This window comes from Pyxicephalus adspersus, chromosome 4, assembly GCF_032062135.1.
Source record: "Pyxicephalus adspersus chromosome 4, UCB_Pads_2.0, whole genome shotgun sequence".
Lineage (NCBI taxonomy): Eukaryota > Metazoa > Chordata > Amphibia > Anura > Pyxicephalidae > Pyxicephalus > Pyxicephalus adspersus.
In genome coordinates this window covers 33,778,728-33,798,240 of record NC_092861.1, presented here as the reverse complement: position 1 = coordinate 33,798,240, position 19,513 = coordinate 33,778,728, and the positions used below count along the sequence as shown (strand labels likewise).

At 38.4% G+C, this 19,513-nt stretch overlaps 1 protein-coding gene across 1 annotated transcript in view; it reads left to right on the top strand.

Moving 5' to 3' along the window:
* The window catches only part of DGKD (diacylglycerol kinase delta), a 60,434-nt gene that overhangs the window by 27,377 nt on the left and 13,544 nt on the right, over positions 1-19,513 (top strand). Inside the window, exons 4-16 of the mRNA XM_072410121.1 lie at positions 2,436-2,540; positions 3,058-3,190; positions 7,475-7,581; positions 7,690-7,815; positions 11,529-11,631; positions 11,726-11,888; positions 12,527-12,635; positions 13,507-13,646; positions 14,059-14,143; positions 14,282-14,376; positions 15,688-15,787; positions 16,761-17,016; positions 18,704-18,850. Of these exons, the coding sequence (XP_072266222.1) occupies positions 2,436-2,540; positions 3,058-3,190; positions 7,475-7,581; positions 7,690-7,815; positions 11,529-11,631; positions 11,726-11,888; positions 12,527-12,635; positions 13,507-13,646; positions 14,059-14,143; positions 14,282-14,376; positions 15,688-15,787; positions 16,761-17,016; positions 18,704-18,850 (1,669 nt within the window). The remainder of the gene's footprint in view (positions 1-2,435; positions 2,541-3,057; positions 3,191-7,474; positions 7,582-7,689; positions 7,816-11,528; positions 11,632-11,725; positions 11,889-12,526; positions 12,636-13,506; positions 13,647-14,058; positions 14,144-14,281; positions 14,377-15,687; positions 15,788-16,760; positions 17,017-18,703; positions 18,851-19,513) is intronic.

The window sequence follows — 19,513 nt, the reverse complement described above, 5'->3', positions numbered from 1 at the left end:
GGTGGGAAGAAATTGTAGGAGGGTGGCAGCCCCCTGTGCTTGTGACCCAACTCTTCAGCAACCACCCAAAAACAGCCATGGGGCTGCTGAAACGTGCCGGTTGGAGAGAACACCGGTATTAGATTTTAGTGCATTTACATTTACTGTGTATGTATTGAACTAGGTGAAACACAATTTCCCCCTTAGATAGTTGTCATCAGAATAGATGCCAGAATTAATCCTAAAAAATTGGCTTTAAATATACTATAAAATATAGTAATATACTATAACTTTGTTAAGGTATAAGTCAACGGTTGCAGAAAAATATTCTCTTCAGAAAAGTGTATGTTATTTAAATTCTTACACATTTTCCCATGTTTTATCCTCCTAAACATATTCATGTTTATCTGCCAGAAATTCACTAAGCACTTAAAGTGGAACTAAACCCGAATTACTCGCCTATATCTGTTCCATTGCAGGACGCCGCCGCCTCTTCTTCCTCCTCCTTATTATCTTCAGCCATCTTGATTGGTGGTGCCGGGATTACTTAACTCCTATGCATGCACATGGAGTTCATTAATTCCCAGCACATGCAATAGAAGCCAGGATTGCAAGGTTTTCCTGGCAATCACCACTGAGCTCTGCATGCTCCGCTTCTTTGACAGTGCAGGTTTGACAAATCATCACCTGCCCCTTTTTCAATAATGAGACCTGCCTGACTTTAGTTCCACTTTAAGCATTGTTGTTTGCCAACAACACATAGCATTTTTGTTGACTCAGCGTTGTCAGCCCTGTCCACCATCTACCACTCTCAGATCTCTGCAACATTATGTGCTTTTTTTTTTTAATTACTATTAAAAGGATATACGAAAATTTTTCCAGTGATATACTACCAAATATCAAGAGAAACCTATTGTTGGGTTAACATAAACTTTAATATGCATTCCATGGATTTAGCAAATGTCAGAAAAAGTGTTGAACTGCCTCAAATCAGCAGGAAAATTGACCAGTGAGGGGTCTGCCTTCTGTAATCATATGATCAGCCATAGTGCTCCAATAGGAGAAAAAAAACTCTAAGAGAAGTGTACAAGTTTTGAAATTGCATTTTCTTTCATTTATTCACTTGATTAGCAATGTAGAGAACCTTTTCTCTTAACTATGGTCATTGATATTACATTATTACATATTATAATACTAACCCAATACTGAGGTTATTTATCCTTAGAATAGTACTAAGGGCCGGCCCCCTGTCTAAATATAAGATCTAATATGCAACAGCTCAGGATTGTTCAATATTTTCATAATTGTTTCCCAAGGATTTTAATAATTGATTTCTTTTCTTACAATACTTGGGCCCCTTTCAGACATGCAGTCAAAAGCTGTGCAGTTTGCTGCTTCCGGGCACCCCAAATACTGTGCAGTGTTGCAGTGCTGACCACAGCATTTGACAACCGCTTTGACATGTGGTTGATTGCAGTTCCTGTTGGAACTGCACCGCATACACTGCAGCTGCATTTGAACATGTTGGGCAGCATGGTGGCTCAGTGGTTAGCCCTTTGGCCCTTGCAGTGCTAGGTCCCAGGTTCGAATCTTGGCCAGGACTATCTTCATGGAGTTTTACAGGTTCTTCCCATGCTTGCGTGGGTTTCCTCTAGGTACTCCGATTTCCTCCCACATTCCAAAAACATGTAGTTAGGTGAAAAAAAAAATGACAACAGCATTTGACAACCGCTTTGACATGTATGTGGTTGATTGCAGTTCCTCTTCCAGTGGAGGAAAAACAACCACATATCCAGAAGCAACTTCTTGCTTCTTAGAACTGCACTGCATCCACTGCAGCTGCATTTGAACATGTAGGGCAGCACAGTGGCTCAGTGGTTAGCCCTTTGGCCCTTGCAGTGCTAGGTCCCAGGTTCGAATCTTGGTGAAAAAAAAAAGACTGTATTGTGAGCCTCTTTGAGGGACAGTTAGTAATATGACTATGGACTATGGTAATGCGCTGCGTAATATGTTGGCGCTATATAAATACCCTGTAATAATATTAACAACATGTACACAGAATGTTTTCTAATTGCTCCCATTCAACTGGGACTAGAGTGGAATGCTCCAGTCAGCCGCAACTCAGAAATGGCCCTAAAGGCTCAGGGCAGTCTGACTGTACATACATTTTATTTTTTTAGTTGTGATGCCCTCTGCTAGTCTTGTCATTGAATTTTCTAGTGTGCTACATGTAAGATTGTGAATTCTTTCTTGCTTTGTAGGGTTATAGGCAAGCCCTTATTTGTCTTTCCTGTTCTACCATGCACTTTAGGATTCCATGCCTTTTGCAAACAGCTCTTTCTGATTAAATTGCTCTCATACAGTTGTTCCCCATTGTGCTTGTTTGTGTTTTTTTTTTTGCTTATCTTAACCTGTTCATTTTCACCTAAATATACTTTACTCCCACATCTTTGCAGGTGTTCACTCCCTTTCGCAAACTGATACTTAGTGCGGATAATAGGAAGGACATGGAGGAATGGATGGCGGCCCTCAAGTCTGCACAGAACCGTGAGCTATTTGAGGTAGTAACCTGATTATAGCCAGTGATAAAAATCTGGTTGGGTTAGTAAATGTTTGTGTTTGCTACAAGAAAAAAGATTACAGATGACACTGGGTCATTGACCTGGGAGGGATAAATCACATTGTATTCATTATTGTAGAATGAGAGGGGTTGGGGCTCTATAGATAAACTGACTGAGCAGTATTTCCCTGTATTAGGAAGTTGTACATTATGCTTTCTTTTGTTTGTTCAGGGCATTACTTTGTAACTTCTCTATCAGATTTGGTATAAGTGGAAGTTATGTAAGATATTTGTTAGTTTGTTCTGCACTTTCAACGTAGATGAACGACCAGGAAATAGTTTTGCCTTCTAAGTTTAGGGTAGTGTTACTTCTCCTGTCATTTGCATAACAATCCCTGATAGGCAGGACTGCTCTAGGCAGTGATCGGACCTGCTGTGCCTGCGTGTGCACATTTCTTTACCTGCACGATCTACAGCTTTATATGTGTCTTTTTATGTTTATTTTCTCATGCTTCTAGTCTGCCCAGTACAGTGTGGACCACTTCTCGGGAATGCACAACTGGTATGCCTGTTCCCATGCTCGACCCACATACTGCAATGTGTGCCGAGAAGCCCTTTCCGGGGTCACCTCCCATGGACTCTCCTGTGAAGGTATGTAAGAGGAAACCAATTGAAATCCCATATGTAATGCTGTGTAATCTTAACTGGTTTCTGGAGATATCTACATTTGTAAGTAGTTTGCATTGCTTGAACTGCAGTATGCTTACCATAGTCTTACAAACACATTTACAGCTGAATTATGCAGCAATGCACCCAAACTTAATTGCTTAAAATACAAAGTCTTTACAAATAAAACCCTTCATGGGTGTTAAATCTGAAGACAGGAGTCTTTATCTCTAAGCCACCATGCTGTCACTAGTGATTTGAGGTTTTAGTGTTTCTGTTGTCCCAAGATCTTACTTTTGTAATGTTAAAAGATATTTCCTGTGATACGTCAAACTTTTGTAATGTTATAACATATTTCCTGTGATATGTCAAACCTGGAGCGAAGTTTTAAATTATGCTGAGCATTAGTTAACATAAAGATTTGAAATATGTCCCAAAAACTGTTACATGGACTGTTAATCACGGTTCAGTTAATTATAGCTAGCATTAATATATAATTTGTACTGTATCTACTTATTTCTTTAATGAGTCACCCATTGCCGCAGGGCAGGGCTGGGATTCCATACTATTTACTAAAGCATTCATACTTTTACTGAAGATTAAATGTTTGCATTGTCATTATAGCAATCTAACTGAACAGAGTGTTCTGACAATGCTAATACAGTTTACATGTTTACTGTAAACTAGATATATTTGCGGTGGGTTTTATTGTGGATCACCTGTATCTATATTGATGACAGAATAAAAAGTAAAATGTGATTAAACACCTATCTAGCTCGCTGGGGAATATTCATTGGAGAGTGTGAGACCACTGTCATTGCTTAACAGCAAATTGGCTCAGTGGTCATCACAGACATCTCACACTGCAATACCTCTGTGGGGTTTGTGTTGGGTTCCTCTTTTTTTACTCCAATTTCTTTCTACAATCCAGGAATATATAGGCAGGTTGATTCCTTACAAATGAGTCACACTGTTTGTCATAGTAGTTGTGTGACTATGTTAGGGAAATGGGATTTTACAAAAGAGACAAATGTTTCTCTATAACTTACCAGTACTTGGCATACCTAAGTAATAGAAAATTATTGATTGAACTTCACATTTTCTGTTTAGTGTTCATTGGTCTTTTATTGAATGCCATGTTACTGTGTCCTGCATTATTTTAGAAAATGTATCTGAATCTGTCAACAGCAAGTTATAAGCACTAAGGCTAGGCACACACGTGCAATAGTTCTCGTCCAATAATTGACTCAGGGCTGATATTGAACGAGAATCTTGCGTGTGTACAGTGCTCGTTGTCCATATGACCATCCTGGCAAATCCACGAACGATCGTAATGCAAGTGAGAGAGAGCACAGCCGGGTGCTGCTCCGTCCTTCTCCCCTCCCCATAGAGCACAACAGTGCTGTATGTACAGCGCTCGTTAATGCATCGTACAGTCGGTTGTCTTTGGAAACGATTGTTAAAGATCCTTTCCAATGACAAATATTGCATATGCAATAATTATGTGTATGCAACGACTTTAGTTGGCCCCAAATTTTTCAAATAAGCACATAACAGATGGAAGTCAAAATCTGTTTTCTTTTTCATAGTTATTGTAATACTCACTATTTTTGTAGTTTAATAATCAATGTCAGCCTTATTTAGAAATGGACATATGACCCAACTGTACAGATGTAATTATAACATCTTGTCATGTCTGACAAGCAGTAAACAAAGCTGACAAAAATAAACTCTAGAAACCTTTCATACCTCCTGCACAAAAAGTAATACGCCACTAAAATAATCCGTAAATCAATAGGCTGCACTCCGAAGAGTTCAGTCACAATACAGGTGTGCCGCCACCCACCTACAACTTTCAACCCAGCTTAAATATTGATTTTTAATATCAGTCAATGGCACAACAAATGTAAAGAGTAAACCAAAAAAAAATGGTAGATTTTCTTCCCATGTAAACCTGAACCTAAAGAATCTCACTGGAGATGGAGCGACACCACACTAGCTACCAAAGTGACTAAAGTACATTCACAAGATGTGTAGACTGTAGTGCTACATTGCTTCTGTTACAGGTGCTTGTCTGACTGCTTGGTAAAAATAGGGTATTCATACATCTGGTGAATGTGTATTAAACACATCTGGTCATTCTTTCTTCTTTAAGCTCAGTTTGTACTTAAAGAAAATTTTCTGTTTTTTCCCTCTGCACACATTTTGGGAATCCCGATTGTTCAATATATTAAATTAGAAGACTACTTTCTTTGGAGCGCAAAGGTTGCTGCCCTTTTTAGTGTTTCCGAGCACTCCCATATGTCCTGAAACCTGGGCACAAGTATCAACTACCAGCTCCAGAGTCTAAATCTGATGGGCCACTACTTACCTATTCACTTCTCTACGGATGCACTGAATGATTATAAAAATATAGAATTTTCTTCAGACATGGCTTTCTGGAGTCACTGTTCTATTTGCTATGTACCACACTAGATAAAACAAATTAAAAATGTGTTGAACAAAACTTTTTGGGAATTTTATTAGATGGAAGAGAACAAAGCAAGCGGTGGTAACCTTAAAGCTATTTGGTGGCTTGCTTCAAACACTCACATAACTGAGCAATAGGTGGAAATGGTTTTGTCAAAAGTAAAGGGGTTTCTCCTAAGGGAACTAAAGATAGAAATCTTCTATAAAGAATATTGGTCAGAAATGAAACATGGGATCTACTAGACTTGACCGTGTGGGATACTGGTTGGCATCCTGATCCTTTATCACTTACGGGCACTGTGCCATAGCAAGCGTATGAGGTGCCAGTTTATTTGGTATGCTCATACTTCCTGATCAGTAATACATAGTGGTGATGTGACAACACAAAACTCCACACTTGGGTGCACAAGCAAGCAATATCAGCTTCTACATTTCTAGCTTAAAACAAAGAGAAGCCTACTTGTTTGATGTGCTCCAAAGACAATTTGACTTGCAACATTGTGAATGTTAATCGTAAAAATCATTGTTAGGCTACGAACAGGTCAGATGATTCTCGACCGATAATCGCCTCTGGGCTGATATCGGACAGGAATCTGAAGTGTGTACAGTACTTGTCGTCCATGGATCCATCCTGGAGGATCCGTGAATGGGGAACGATCATAATGGAAGTGAACAGGAGAGAGCGCAGTGGAGTGCCGCTCCGTCATTCTCCCCCCTCCTCCCCTCTCTTGGAGCACAATGGCGCTGTATGTACAACACTCGTTCATGCATCGTTCAGTCTTTGGAAGGGATTGTGAAAGATCCTTTCGAACTTCTAATATTGAATGTGTGTATCCAGCCTTAGTGGTTGGACAATTGCTGCCATTGTCATCAAGGGGGCCTGGGAGGATCTCTGTTGCTTACCTTTGATAAGCTTCCCTTACCAGAGTGTCATAAAGAACTATGCAATTAAAGTCACTGACTTTGGTGTGACCTGACTTCCTGCTTTGTGGATTATGGAGTATTACAAGACGCCTTTGTGTTGATAAAGGTTTCCATATAGGGGCTGTATATCAGTAGCACCAGAGATATGTTGTCTCTCTGTTGTAATTTGTTGATTTTGGAGTAAGCCCCACTGATAAAAGTTCTATTAACACAATAAAAGTCACCCGGTTTTCTCAACCGGAGAATCCAACCAGGAAGTGGAAAGGGACATGTAAATACTATCACATTTTTTTCTGTTTTAGGTTTGTTCTTTTGAATGCACATGTGCAGAACAATTAGAATAGTGAATTACTACTGTTCTTGTTGTATTGTTCACATTTGTGATAAGATAAAAGCTTAAAAAGTATTATGATTTATCACAGTAAAAAAGTTTAGTACAGATGTGTCTATTGTATAAACATGTGCATGATCAGATCATTTAGCAGCAAATAACCTTGTAGAACAGATTAATCTATACATTTCCTTCCATCTCAAGGTGATATGTTTTTGGAGGGGAAAAGTAGACTGAAGATTTGATCCTCAGAACTTTGCCCTGGCTGACAGTTTAACAGTTTATTACATGTTCTGAGTTAATTCAGCTTGGTCTGGGAAAATTCCAGTGGCTGGATAACTGTTGTCCAAGGTTAATTTGATCCGTCAAATCTCTCACCATGGTGTACCAAGTGTGATTAGACAGTACTTGTCAAATATGAATTGTAGTACAGTATTCAACCCAGAAAGTTTTTCTAGCTGGGTGGGAAGAAATTGTAGGCGGGTGGCAGCTTATTGCGAAAGTTGGCTTTGTGACATCTGATTTTCTTTTTTTTCTGTTTGCAGTGTGCAAGTTTAAGTCTCACAAGCGATGTGCCGTAAGGGCTACAAATAACTGCAAATGGACCACTTTGGCCTCTATTGGGAAAGACATCATAGAGGATGAGGATGGGGTTAGTATGGCTTGACAGCATCAGTTTGCCCTTTTCTCTCTCATAGCTCAATGAGGTTTAGAATACCTTTTGCTAAATAAATGTTGTTACTGTGTTTGGGCTTCGCAGGTTTCAATGCCACATCAGTGGTTGGAAGGGAACCTACCTGTCAGTGCCAAGTGTACAGTATGTGAGAAGACTTGTGGCAGTGTGCTTCGCCTACAGGACTGGCAGTGTCTGTGGTGCAAGGCATCGGTAAGACACTATCCATTACTTTCTTAACTTTTTTTTTTTTTTTACCTCACAAGATCCTTTTAAATAATTTTTAGGTCCTAAACATCACTAGTATCACTCTAACATTGGTGGTCAAAAAGGAAGAACCCTTACAGATGTCAAAAATTATATTTGGTGACATGCCACTGGCTCTGCCAAGTAAGTTTGGCCCTACAAATACTCAGTCAAAAAAAGATGTCAGAGGTCGGTTTGCCACCGCTTAAGAAGGCAACCTTTGGAAAACTCTAAAGGTTTTTTAAACCTTGTTGAGAATGGCTGTACAAGACCCTGCATAGACTTGCGTACCTTTGTAGCTAACCAGTTCAAATATATTGTGTCTGACTTTACAGTTTAATAAATATAGCAGCAGGACAGGAATAACACTAAAGTGAAAAATGTCTTGAAGGTGTGTATGTGTGTGTATATATATATATGTATATGTATATAAAAAAGCCAAGCTTCAGCCCATAGCGTGCAGTTTAAAAAAAGTAATGGACTGTAATTGACAGCATCTCTATATTTTACTGTAGTTTTCTACATGCCAAATTTAATATCCCTCAGCCATTCTTTCTTTATACTGGAGAACATTTGAAAAATTTTCTAAGCTGGTAATTGTGTCACCGATAAACTTTCTTAAACTTGATGAAGTAATGGAGTTTATTACATATACAGATATGGGCTGGTTTCCTTCCTGTGCCATTGCAGCTTTTTTGTTGTGGCACCAATTGCCAAATCTAAATAATGCCTTTTTCTTGTGTTGCCACCAATTCAATCACCTAAAGTAAGAGGTCCCAACAGCTCAGTGTGTACAGTTGTTTCAAGCCTTATGGCTCGGTATACACAGACGCTCAGCAAACAGACGCTAGCAAATGCTAACACTTGTCATGTGTCACGGCACATTGTGTAATGTAACCATGTCTTACATGAAACTTTGCTAGAAGTCAAAAGTAAAGTATAAACATTCTTCTCCATAGAAGTAATACCAGATTTAACCACAAACAGATTAGACAGTAAAAGGACCTCATCAGCCTGTGTTGACAGAAGACATAATTCCAGGCCCTAGCTTTCTTACTTTCTTTGTACTGACAGTTACCTAGAGAAAAATAAAAGACTTAACCTTCATTAATTTCTATGGAGACCTACAGTAAGCACATACAAGTACTTTATTAGAGTAAGTGAGGAGTAATAAGTGGGGAAATGTTACCTGTTCTGTTTCCATCACTGTGTGCTTGTGTGCACGTTACTGGTGTTGTACTGCAGGCTACCTCAATGCTTGTAATCATTGCAACGAAACCTAAACTAAATTATTATGCTGAAATCTTTTGTGTAAAAGTACATAGACTAATAGTTCTAGGTAAATGTAAACCGGAGTATTCTTACAGACTTGTGGTATGCTGAATGAATTAGAAAATCCTTTTTTTTTTTAATGTAAATTTTCAATAAATAAACATAACAGTAAAAAAAGACATAAACAGTAGGAAGGTGTTACATCAGATTTTACAATAAGAAATGATAACATTAGAAGAAAAAAAAACAACATTAGGTACTACCAACACATGTAGGTTAAGGCGGCTTTATACAGACTATAGTCATTTACTCTGCAAGGCCTTTGCTATAGTTACAAAACAGCTAAGCATATGAAAAGACCCCCAGCCCATCACACACCTCCGAATAATAATTAGGCATCGAAATTATAATATATCAATGCAACACAAGCAACCATTAAAGTTAAAAACATCCCATGTAATACCAGAAGTAAGGATTCATGAGAAAAAAGGAAAGTGGTAATGTGGGAGTGAAGAAGAGGTAAAATAGAGTTAATAAAGGAAAAAAGAAAAGAAAGAAAGGGGGGGAGCAGGGGTAATAAAATGCAAAGGACTATGCCTGTACTCAATATGAGAGTGGTATCATATGATGCCCATTGACACCGCCTGACCCAAGGGGCCCATATCTCATCAAACTTCTCCAGGTAGTTATAAAGTCTGGCGGAAAGTTTTTCCATTCACCTAACATCACCTACACGAGTGCTCCAAAATAGAAGGCGTACTAGTAGATTTCCAGGCACCTGGCTGTCGTAAGAACATGTGCCATAAGGGCTTTCATGTGCATTCAGTCACTGGATCTATCCCAATTGGGGTTTTTGCCAATCTGGAAAGAAGATAATTAACCAATACTGTACTGCGAACCACATCTCCAGCATAAATTGCTACAGGTCGAATAAGTGGCATGGAGAGAAGATCCCTTTTTTAACTTTTATTTATGTTCTGAACCAATCTGTTTATGACCTCAGCTTGCAAAATAAATCATGCATCTGTGTATCAATGATTGTATATACATACACATTTTGTGGAGATACCCTGCCATACTAATTCAGCAGCATCATATACTATGTGGATGGTTAGAATTGATCTCACTTGTGACATTTGAATGGAATGGAGGTGCTTGGGGGCTAGTGTGTTAGTTTTAAATTTATACAAACATTGATATTTGAAAAACATGACATTGTCAAAACAGGATGTTAAGTAATTGACAGCTGAGAAAATATTACTGCCAGTAATACATAGACATCCTTAGTACTGTGTGACAGTATGTCTGCATGGGAGAGAGGAACTGAGAAACGCTTCAAACAGTGTATAAAGGACATTATTGTGAAATAAAGGGAATGTGTACAATCATCTCCAGGGTGATGAGAACAAAAGCTACAGCTATTGTGCTATTTGTCATTAGGTGTAAGAATAACATACATGGATCCTTTCATAGTAATCTTAGTGGGAGATTTCCAGTCAATAGTCCTATATAAATTCCTGCATTGGTGTGCTTTAAATCTCATTTTTTACTTTTGTATTTGTTCAGTATGTGTATGGAATGTGTCAGAATATGTCAGAAATGTGTATGGTCACTACATCAGGCATATGTTTGTTGAGCTGATGATTATACATAGTCATACAACGGAAAATTCTAAAATGTTTCATCTCTGGGTTATAACTAGTCATAAAAACCTTCCACAATAAATCTGCCAAACCGTTTAACCTGTGTTTACAGCAACCCCAACATACAAAAGCAGCAGTTCACAAGAAGCATATTGCATTGGTAATTTCCATTAGCCTTATTTACTAATTATATTCATCACTTTTTCCATTTGCTAATAGTTGTATTTTAGGGTTCTGTCTAATTTACCATGTGCAGAATTGATTTCCATAGTATTCTGTATGCAAAGGATACATTCACAAAGTTTAAAAAAAATCACTGTCTTCCCATTTCTAACAGTGTGTTTGCATGAGTTGTCTTTTACATATACCTGAAAAGTGAACTCTTTTAAAAGGAGATAAAGTGTAGATTGAAGTGAAATTGAAGCTTTCTATTAGCTAGACAGCTATCCAGTATCTTTACTAAATACAGTATGTGCTATTCTGTATAAAAGAAAATGCCCCTTCCCCACTATTGTAGCATAGATAGAAAAGTCCCTTCTGCATTGACCCATCTTATGTATTTTCCTTACTTCCCCTACTATTGTAGATTAGACAGGGCAATACAAGAGGAACTTAAGTATTTAAACTCTGACATTGCACTTTCAGTAGCATGAAAGTACACCTACGTTTGTTTAGTTTTATAGTCATAGACTGACTTAGACATCTTCAAAGTTTTTTTAGTTCTGTTTTTTTTCCTATGTGTAATGTGTCACTTTTTTTTTTAAGGTACATACATCCTGTAAGGAGCTGCTACCGAAAAAATGTCCACTTGGATTGTGTAAAGTGTCTGTAATCCCCCCAACAGCCCTAAATAGCATAGATTCAGATGGTGAGTGCTGAAACCATTTGTAACCATAGGAATTGAGGAAAGTTTTTGTATCATATGGCGGATCATTGATGTTTCTCTGTTTTGACTTTTACAGGGTTCTGGAAAGCTACCTGTCCCCCTTCCTGCACTAGCCCTTTGCTTGTGTTTGTAAATTCAAAGAGTGGAGACAACCAAGGTGTAAAATTCTTGAGACGCTTTAAGCAACTGTTGAACCCAGCTCAAGTTTTTGATCTTATGAACGGTGGACCCCATCTTGGGTAAGATTTTTCTTTGCGTCACATTCCTAATTTAATTCCAGCTATGATTATGCATTTGGAAAACCTGATGAGCAATTGATTTAGTGCACAATTGATGCCTAGTGCACAACCTGTGGCCCTTGGACCCCTGCAGCCATTTGTATGTGTTTTCTATGTTGAGATACTTGGACTTTCTGTTTAGCTTCAGACATCATAGCACAGGTCTCTACTGCGTACCATATCCTTGCACTGCCAGAAGCAGCCACTCAAACAAGTGCCAAAAAGAAAAGAAAATATTCAGTACACCGGGCTCTGCTGGCTAAGCATTGTCTGATCAAAATATATTTTTGTTTTTTTCCGTCACATTTCCTTTTTTGCCTTTTTTTTATGATTTAAGATTTTATCATTGAGTTTGCTGTGGAAAACTCCATATGTGACAGCAATCATTTTGGGGTTCTGTAGGGAGAACAAATGTGGGAGCCTGCGATGGGAGAGTGGGCCGGTTCTGTTCTCTCTCTGATCATTTCCTGCAGCAATTTATTGTATTGATTAGACAACATAAACTAGCTTCTATGAAATCATAATACCCGGTTATTTTATATTATGTTTTTGTCCCACTTGCAGTAATAAACTAATACCTATTGTTTTTATTTGTTTAGCCTGCGTTTGTTCCAAAAGTTTGACACTTTCAGAATTTTGGTGTGTGGCGGAGATGGAAGCGTAGGCTGGGTTCTTTCTGAAATAGATGCCCTAAATCTTCACAAGCAGGTAATAATGGTGTAAATGAAGGCTAATGTATTTGTGTATTGCAAACATATTTTAAAGCTGTAATATTCATGTCACGTCTAATCATTATGTTCAAAAAATGCTGATACAATTCTTAAAGGAGAGCTGTTAAGGGAAAAATAAATGGGCTTCCATTGCTGACTAACTTCTGAAAGTGTAACTTGCCAAGCATCATACCAACCCTCTAACTTTAATTTATATCTAGTGTAGTAGTGTAGGTTAGGAGTTCTGACTTTGTGCTGTATACTTGCTCTGATTTAGAGCATCTCTTGATTTCTCGGGCAGCTAGCAGTTTAGCAGAAGACTAGCAATTGCAGATTACATATTTATTTAATGACAGATTCCCTGAATGAAAAAGTTTTGTAGCTCTGCAGATTTTTTTTAACTGTTGTTTTAAATTCCTAAATTGTGTAGCTTTTGTTCTGTAACAGAGGATGAAAGCACACAGGCGGATTGTGGAGTACATATCACTCTACAATTGCAGTTCTGCATCAAGTATTATCCACTCTGATAACACTTAAAGTATATTTATCAGTATACAATATAGGTTCCCTCCACTCTCCTCACCTGCTTACCCCACCTCGTCTTGAGTAGTTTTAACAAAAGAAAATTGGGCAGGGTGGACACAACTTGGTCCACAGAAATGCTGTTGTCAGTATGTAAATAGATTTAGTAGCAGAGTACATTTCTGTTAGACTCGCAGAGATTTTTCTGTATTTGCATGGTATATTCAGAGATAAAATGTGGGGATATGAGAACATACCACAGTTGTCTTTATTTAATTTGGTGTATGCACCTAATATCCAAAATAGGCCATAATTGGTATGTTTTTTTTTTTTATTTTCCTGTTTAGTGCCAACTGGGAGTGTTGCCTTTAGGAACAGGGAATGACTTGGCACGAGTGCTTGGCTGGGGATCTGCATGTGATGATGATGCTCAACTACCCCAAATACTGGAGAAGCTTGAGAGGGCTGGCACTAAAATGCTGGATAGGTAAATTGAAGTTTATTTTTTATTTTATTGGTTAAGTATAACTAGGCATGTCATGTTGGACTGGGCTAAAAAGAAACCAAAATCATAGAACCACTAGTAAACAGTGCACTAGCACATGCCTAATGTTACAGAGCAATTCCTCCAAACTACATATGGCTGTTTTTTGGCTAGTTAGTAACCATCCATGTCATGTAATGAACACCATACCTTCGTCAACTTGGCTTACACATTGTTTTTTATTCCTATTTGCAGCTAAGGGCAGAAGAATACTTACTGACTGCTTCCTAATTTTATTATATCTTCTGATGGCAGAATAGATGTAGTGGATATAATTCTATTTTTTTATCTTTCTGTTTTGGCATTAAATTTTTTATAACAGATTCTGTAAAAGCTGTTGATTTGTCCTTGTCAGGTGGAGTATCATGGTGTATGAGACCAAACTGCCAGCTCAAGTTCCAGACCCCTGCATAACATCAGAACCAAGTGAAGATTGTGAGGTGAGTCCACATATAGACTAATAAAAGTACTAGTTCTAATTCATCTTGTGATTGGTATCAAGGTAGTCGACCATTTATCTTCACTCCTATAATATATACATTGTGATTGCAGCTTTTGAACATTTATCTTTTTTCCAGGTGCAACAAATTCTGGTTTATGAAGATTCTGTAGCTGCTCACTTATCTCAGATACTCAGCTCAGACCAACACTCTGTGGTTATTTCATCAGCTAAGTAAGTGCCAGTCATTTAGAATTGAGCAGAGTAAGGTCTAGTTTACATTAATCTTTCCACAGCATGTATCTATAAAGTGGGGATGTGGATAGCAGACACTGTGTGACAGAACAGTGGTCCCCAACCTGTGGTCCGCAGCTCTGGCCGGTGCACCCCCCAGCGGGGCCAAAAGAAGGACCCTGCTTGGGGGGGTGCACCAGCCAAAGCTACAGACCATGTCTCTTGTATGCATCACAGCCTCAGGGAGGTGGGTTGTCTCTCTGGACACAACCCACTCTCCCATTGCAGGCTCAGACCTGCTTGCTAAACATCCAGATGCAACTGTTGTTGCGACCACAGCACTGGGCTACTGTCCCCCCAGGATGTTAAGCAAACAGGTCTGAGCCTGCGATGGGAGAGTGGGGGGTTCTGCCATCATGACGTCACTCTGGGGGGAAGTTTCTTCCCCTTTGAGTGACACACATCTCCCCATGCATGTGCAGTCCAGAGTCCGTAAATTTAGTGGTTTTAGAGGGGACCGCTGTGATAGAGTACAGAGGATGCAACAAATATTGATAGTTGTGTTTGCTCTTTCCTCATTTTGCAGAATTGTAGTTATAATTGAGAAATATTATTTACATGAGTGTTTACCATCAATAGGTTCTATAGGGACTTTAAACAATTGCCAGCAGTGCTGTTTTGTGATAAAAGCAGACACACACTACTATCAGCATAGTAGTTGCAGAGCAGTGACTTTCTGAATAGGTTTAGCTATATTATATTACAGATTCCACTTTAGTTGGACATTTTTGTGATATAGATAGAGATATGTTTAGTGGAGGACTTGTAATTAAGTGCACCCATAGCATTCCTTATTGTGACAGCTGTGCACTTTTGACAAATGGCCACTAGGTGGCAGAACGAGTCATTGTTTTAACAGCAATTGAAATTAAAAGTGTAAAGAGAATTGAACAAGACGAATTGACAGGGGATTAAATCCGGCCCTTCCAACCATTACAAATATCCAAGCTAGTATTTATTACATAGCATTGTTTGATTACTATTCTCTGTAAGTTTTCCTATACTTCAGGACATGAGGTAAGGCATTTCTGAAATGCTGCATTCATTGCATCTGGCATCAATCTTACAATGGTTTTGTTCAGATCACAAGTTCCCCATTTTAATATTTGCACAAAAATTGAATATCTATTTTGCTAAAAACCAGGTGTACCTAATACAGAGGCTGTGTAGAGTGTATCTACTTATGGTGGAAGAAAATGTTGTACTTCTGAAATTGAACCAACTAAAATTTTTTTTTCTCTGTTTTCTTAGGGTCCTGTGTGAAACTGTAAAAGATTTTGTTGCCCGTGTTGGAAAGGCCTACGAAAAAATGACAGAGAGTTGCGAGGAATCCGAAACAATGGCAGGAAAGGTATTTTATATTCCAGATTCTAGATCTAAAGAACCAGTGTGTTCCATCTTCATGGCAATTGCTGGCATTTCTTTAGTTTTTTTAATGCAGCTTTTAAAATGAGTATAAGTCATTGTAACACCTATTTTTACCTTTGACATGCATACATTTATTGAACACAAAGCACACTAGCTAGTCACACTAGCTATTTTGTAGTAGCTACAGAATTATTCTGCTTGGCATTTTTTTCACACACACAGAAATACCGGGTTTGCTTTTTGTACATGAGAAGTGGACTAGAACCCTTGTCATCTGTGTGTGTGTTTCAGATGCAGATGCAGATTTTCTCCTTCCTGTTGGTACCATCATTGTCAATACCCGAAAGTGAAAAGAAATATCTCACATAACTAAATAACTAAAAAAACACAATCATCCAATGACTCTCATTCATGTTCTCATTCTCAAACAACAGCTGTTGATGGGTGAAGCAAATCAATATGTACTCTTGAAATTTCACCCATTAAGCACCTACCTATTGTTTAAAACATGGGAATATTGTGCCGACATAGCTATTTATTTACAATGGCTGCTGGGACTTGGTAGTTCAGGAAGAAACATCAAGTAGTAGCTGTTGGTCTGCCCGTAACACGTTATCCGGTATTTACTTTATTGAATTTTGGAGCTGTTGCACTACAGCATGTGATCCAAAGTTTGAATAAAGCATTGAAACCATTAAAATATTGCTTCATATTTTAGTTGTTGATTGATGTTTATAAGCTATCCTTTTTTTTTCTAAAGGTGGCATTTGGCTTTACTAAAAAACTAAATAAAAATAAATGAGTAATGCTCTTGTTATATCTCAAACAATTTTCCTAGTATCATTTTGAAATTGAGACCAGCAAAAACAAAAGAACTTTTGTCTGTAATTAAATGAGAATGAGCATTATTTTATTGTTACATATTCCAATATTACCCATGGCTTTATATTTCCTAGTGTACTGTTCTTCGAGAGAAGCTAGACTCCCTCCTTAAAGCCCTGAATGAGGAGTCTCAGGCAACATCAATCTTATCTCAGCCTCCCCCCACAATAGATGAGGAGACAGAGGAGTCTTCAGAAAATGCCACATGCCCTCCAGTGGTGTCTCCTTCTCCAGGGCGATCACAGAGTTTTAGGCCTCGTGAACAGCTTATGCTGAGAGCCAATAGCCTGAAGAAAGCCATTCGACAGATAATTGAGCAGGCAGAGAAAGGTAGGTGATACAAATGTCATCATTACAAATTTACATATTAAGCAAATGAATTTGCATCTTGCCATCTGCTAACTCATAATTCAAAACTTTATCTTATACGCATATCAAAAGCAAAAAAGTTTCTGTTGATTTCATTTTATAGATATATGGGGATGCCAACTACCCAGTATAAAAGTTCCCATGTGAGTAAAGTACTGCTTTAAGCTGTGGGAGAACAAACAGACATACAGAAATAAATAAATAAAGCAAATAAACTGCACACAGATCACTACATTGCTCCTAGGCACAGGCTCACTAGAGAAGCCAGCTTTTAGCAGACCTCTAGTTGAAAAACTGTGCATAAAAGTCCACGGAGGTTTAGACTGTAGGTAAAGCAGACTAATAGAAGATGAGGAAGAGGTATGGGACTTGCCAGTGGTGCTCAATGTGTTTTAATCTGCTGTCAATTTACATTTTCTCTTGGGTTACAAATAACGTCAACAGACAGATGCAGTTACAATGATACATATGGTGTTCAGCCTATTGCAAGTTCTAGGGGGGTGTAGCATGATGTGTGGGAAAAGTGCCTAGGTATTTAGGGCACATGAAGCAAAAAAAAAAAAACATACTAATGAGCTACAAAAGGACGTAAGGTTTATATTTAAAACAGTTATTACATGAATAATGTAGAACTACTTAATCTTAGCTAAGGAACAGCAAATATGAGTGCTATGTTGGACACTGGACAGGGTGGTTTAAAATTAAGCACAAGTAAGTGGAGGTTAAAGTTAGGTGGGGAATGGTTAGGTGTGTATTATCACACATTAAAAAGGAGGGGGTTGAGGTTAGGTATGTAAGGGGCATATTGAAAAATGGATAAAGTTTGGGCAGCAGAATGGGATTTCAGCACTTGCAATCTGACATGGTAGAAATAGGAATTCCACTGGACACTGTCCACCCTCCCTGTTCATTGCTATCCATTGCTTTTTGGGATCCAACATTAGTAACACTCTGCCATTGACTATTACAAAGAACACTGAATGCAGTAGGTCTTGTGTGAACTTTTTTCTCTGGATGCTAGGAACTTGAGAGCAGCACAGACAGCAGGAGGAGTAAAAAGGGTACAATCTGGATGCATTTGCTGGCCATGTAACCATGGGCAATTTGCCCATGGGGTTAAATCAAATCAAATTGCAGACCTCTACAAAAAAGAGAAACCAATCAGAGAAAGAAATGTTGTCATTTGTGTTTAAACATTCTAAACTGGTGAACACATATTTCTCATTGTTTGGGTTTTCACATATTCCTATTTTTTGATAAGTGGTACTTCCATTCAACATTTCTACATGCTGTGCAGGCATGCAGCAGATGGTGTATAATTTATTACATAGTCACATAGTAGGTCAGGTTGGAAAAAAGTCCATCAAGTTCAACCCCTAGAGAAGTAAACATATCCCAGATATAAAACCCTATGGACATTGTTGATTCATAGGTAGGCAAAAATAAACCCCTGGTACAATTTGCTTCAACAGGAAAAAAAATCCTTCCTGATTCCATGAGGCAATCAGATGTTCCCTGGATCAACAGAAATGTATTGTTTTTGTTAATCTATGGATGTCTTAAGGATAAGTTGTACCATCTTCTTCCTGCCCCATTCATTGTGTTACTCAAAGCATACTGATTATTGGATTCTTTTGAACTCTTACAGCTGTTGATGAACAGAATGCCCAAACCACAAGTAATGAAGATTTCCTCCTGTCCTTTCCTCCAGAGGATGGCAAAGATCAGAGTGTGGCAAGCACAATGAACACGCATAGCGGCAATGCTCTGCCCAGGATAAGAGCATCAAGCAAAGGTAATCCTCTATCAAGTCACAGATAGGATATACATATAATATACATAACATAAGCAAGTCATCCCAAATTAAAAATATATACCTAATATACTCCGATTTATTAGATGCCAAGAACTTTTTTTTTTTTTTTTTTTTTAAATACCACATTTGTTTTCATATGCTTGTTGTGTCTGTATTCATAAGGAATATATGATTCCAGGTTTTAAAAAGCACTTGTAGCTTATCCTTAAGCGTAAGTAAACCCAAAACAATAAAATCACATTTACCTTCAATCCCACAGATCCATCTATGCGCCTGGCGGTTTCTTTCATCACGTCCCACGTCGTCCCGGTATCTGTCCTCAGCCTAGTGCAGAGAGAGCGCCAGGTGCTGACATCTTCTCCTCTCTTCTTCCTGCGTCACTTGATCTCGCACCACGCAGGCGTGAGATCAGGTGACATAGATTGAGAAAAACTTGCCGGTCTCATTGCGCATGCGTGAGATCGGCAATTTTTTTCCGTATTGATGAAAGGGCTCCTTCACACACTCACACTCACACTCTACTATCTACTATCTATCTACGCTGACCATGTGGTCATTAAAACTTCATTCCAGTCATGAAGTTATGCCATTAACTCTTTCATACGCTATAAATGGATGATTTTAATGTGCATTTTTATTTTT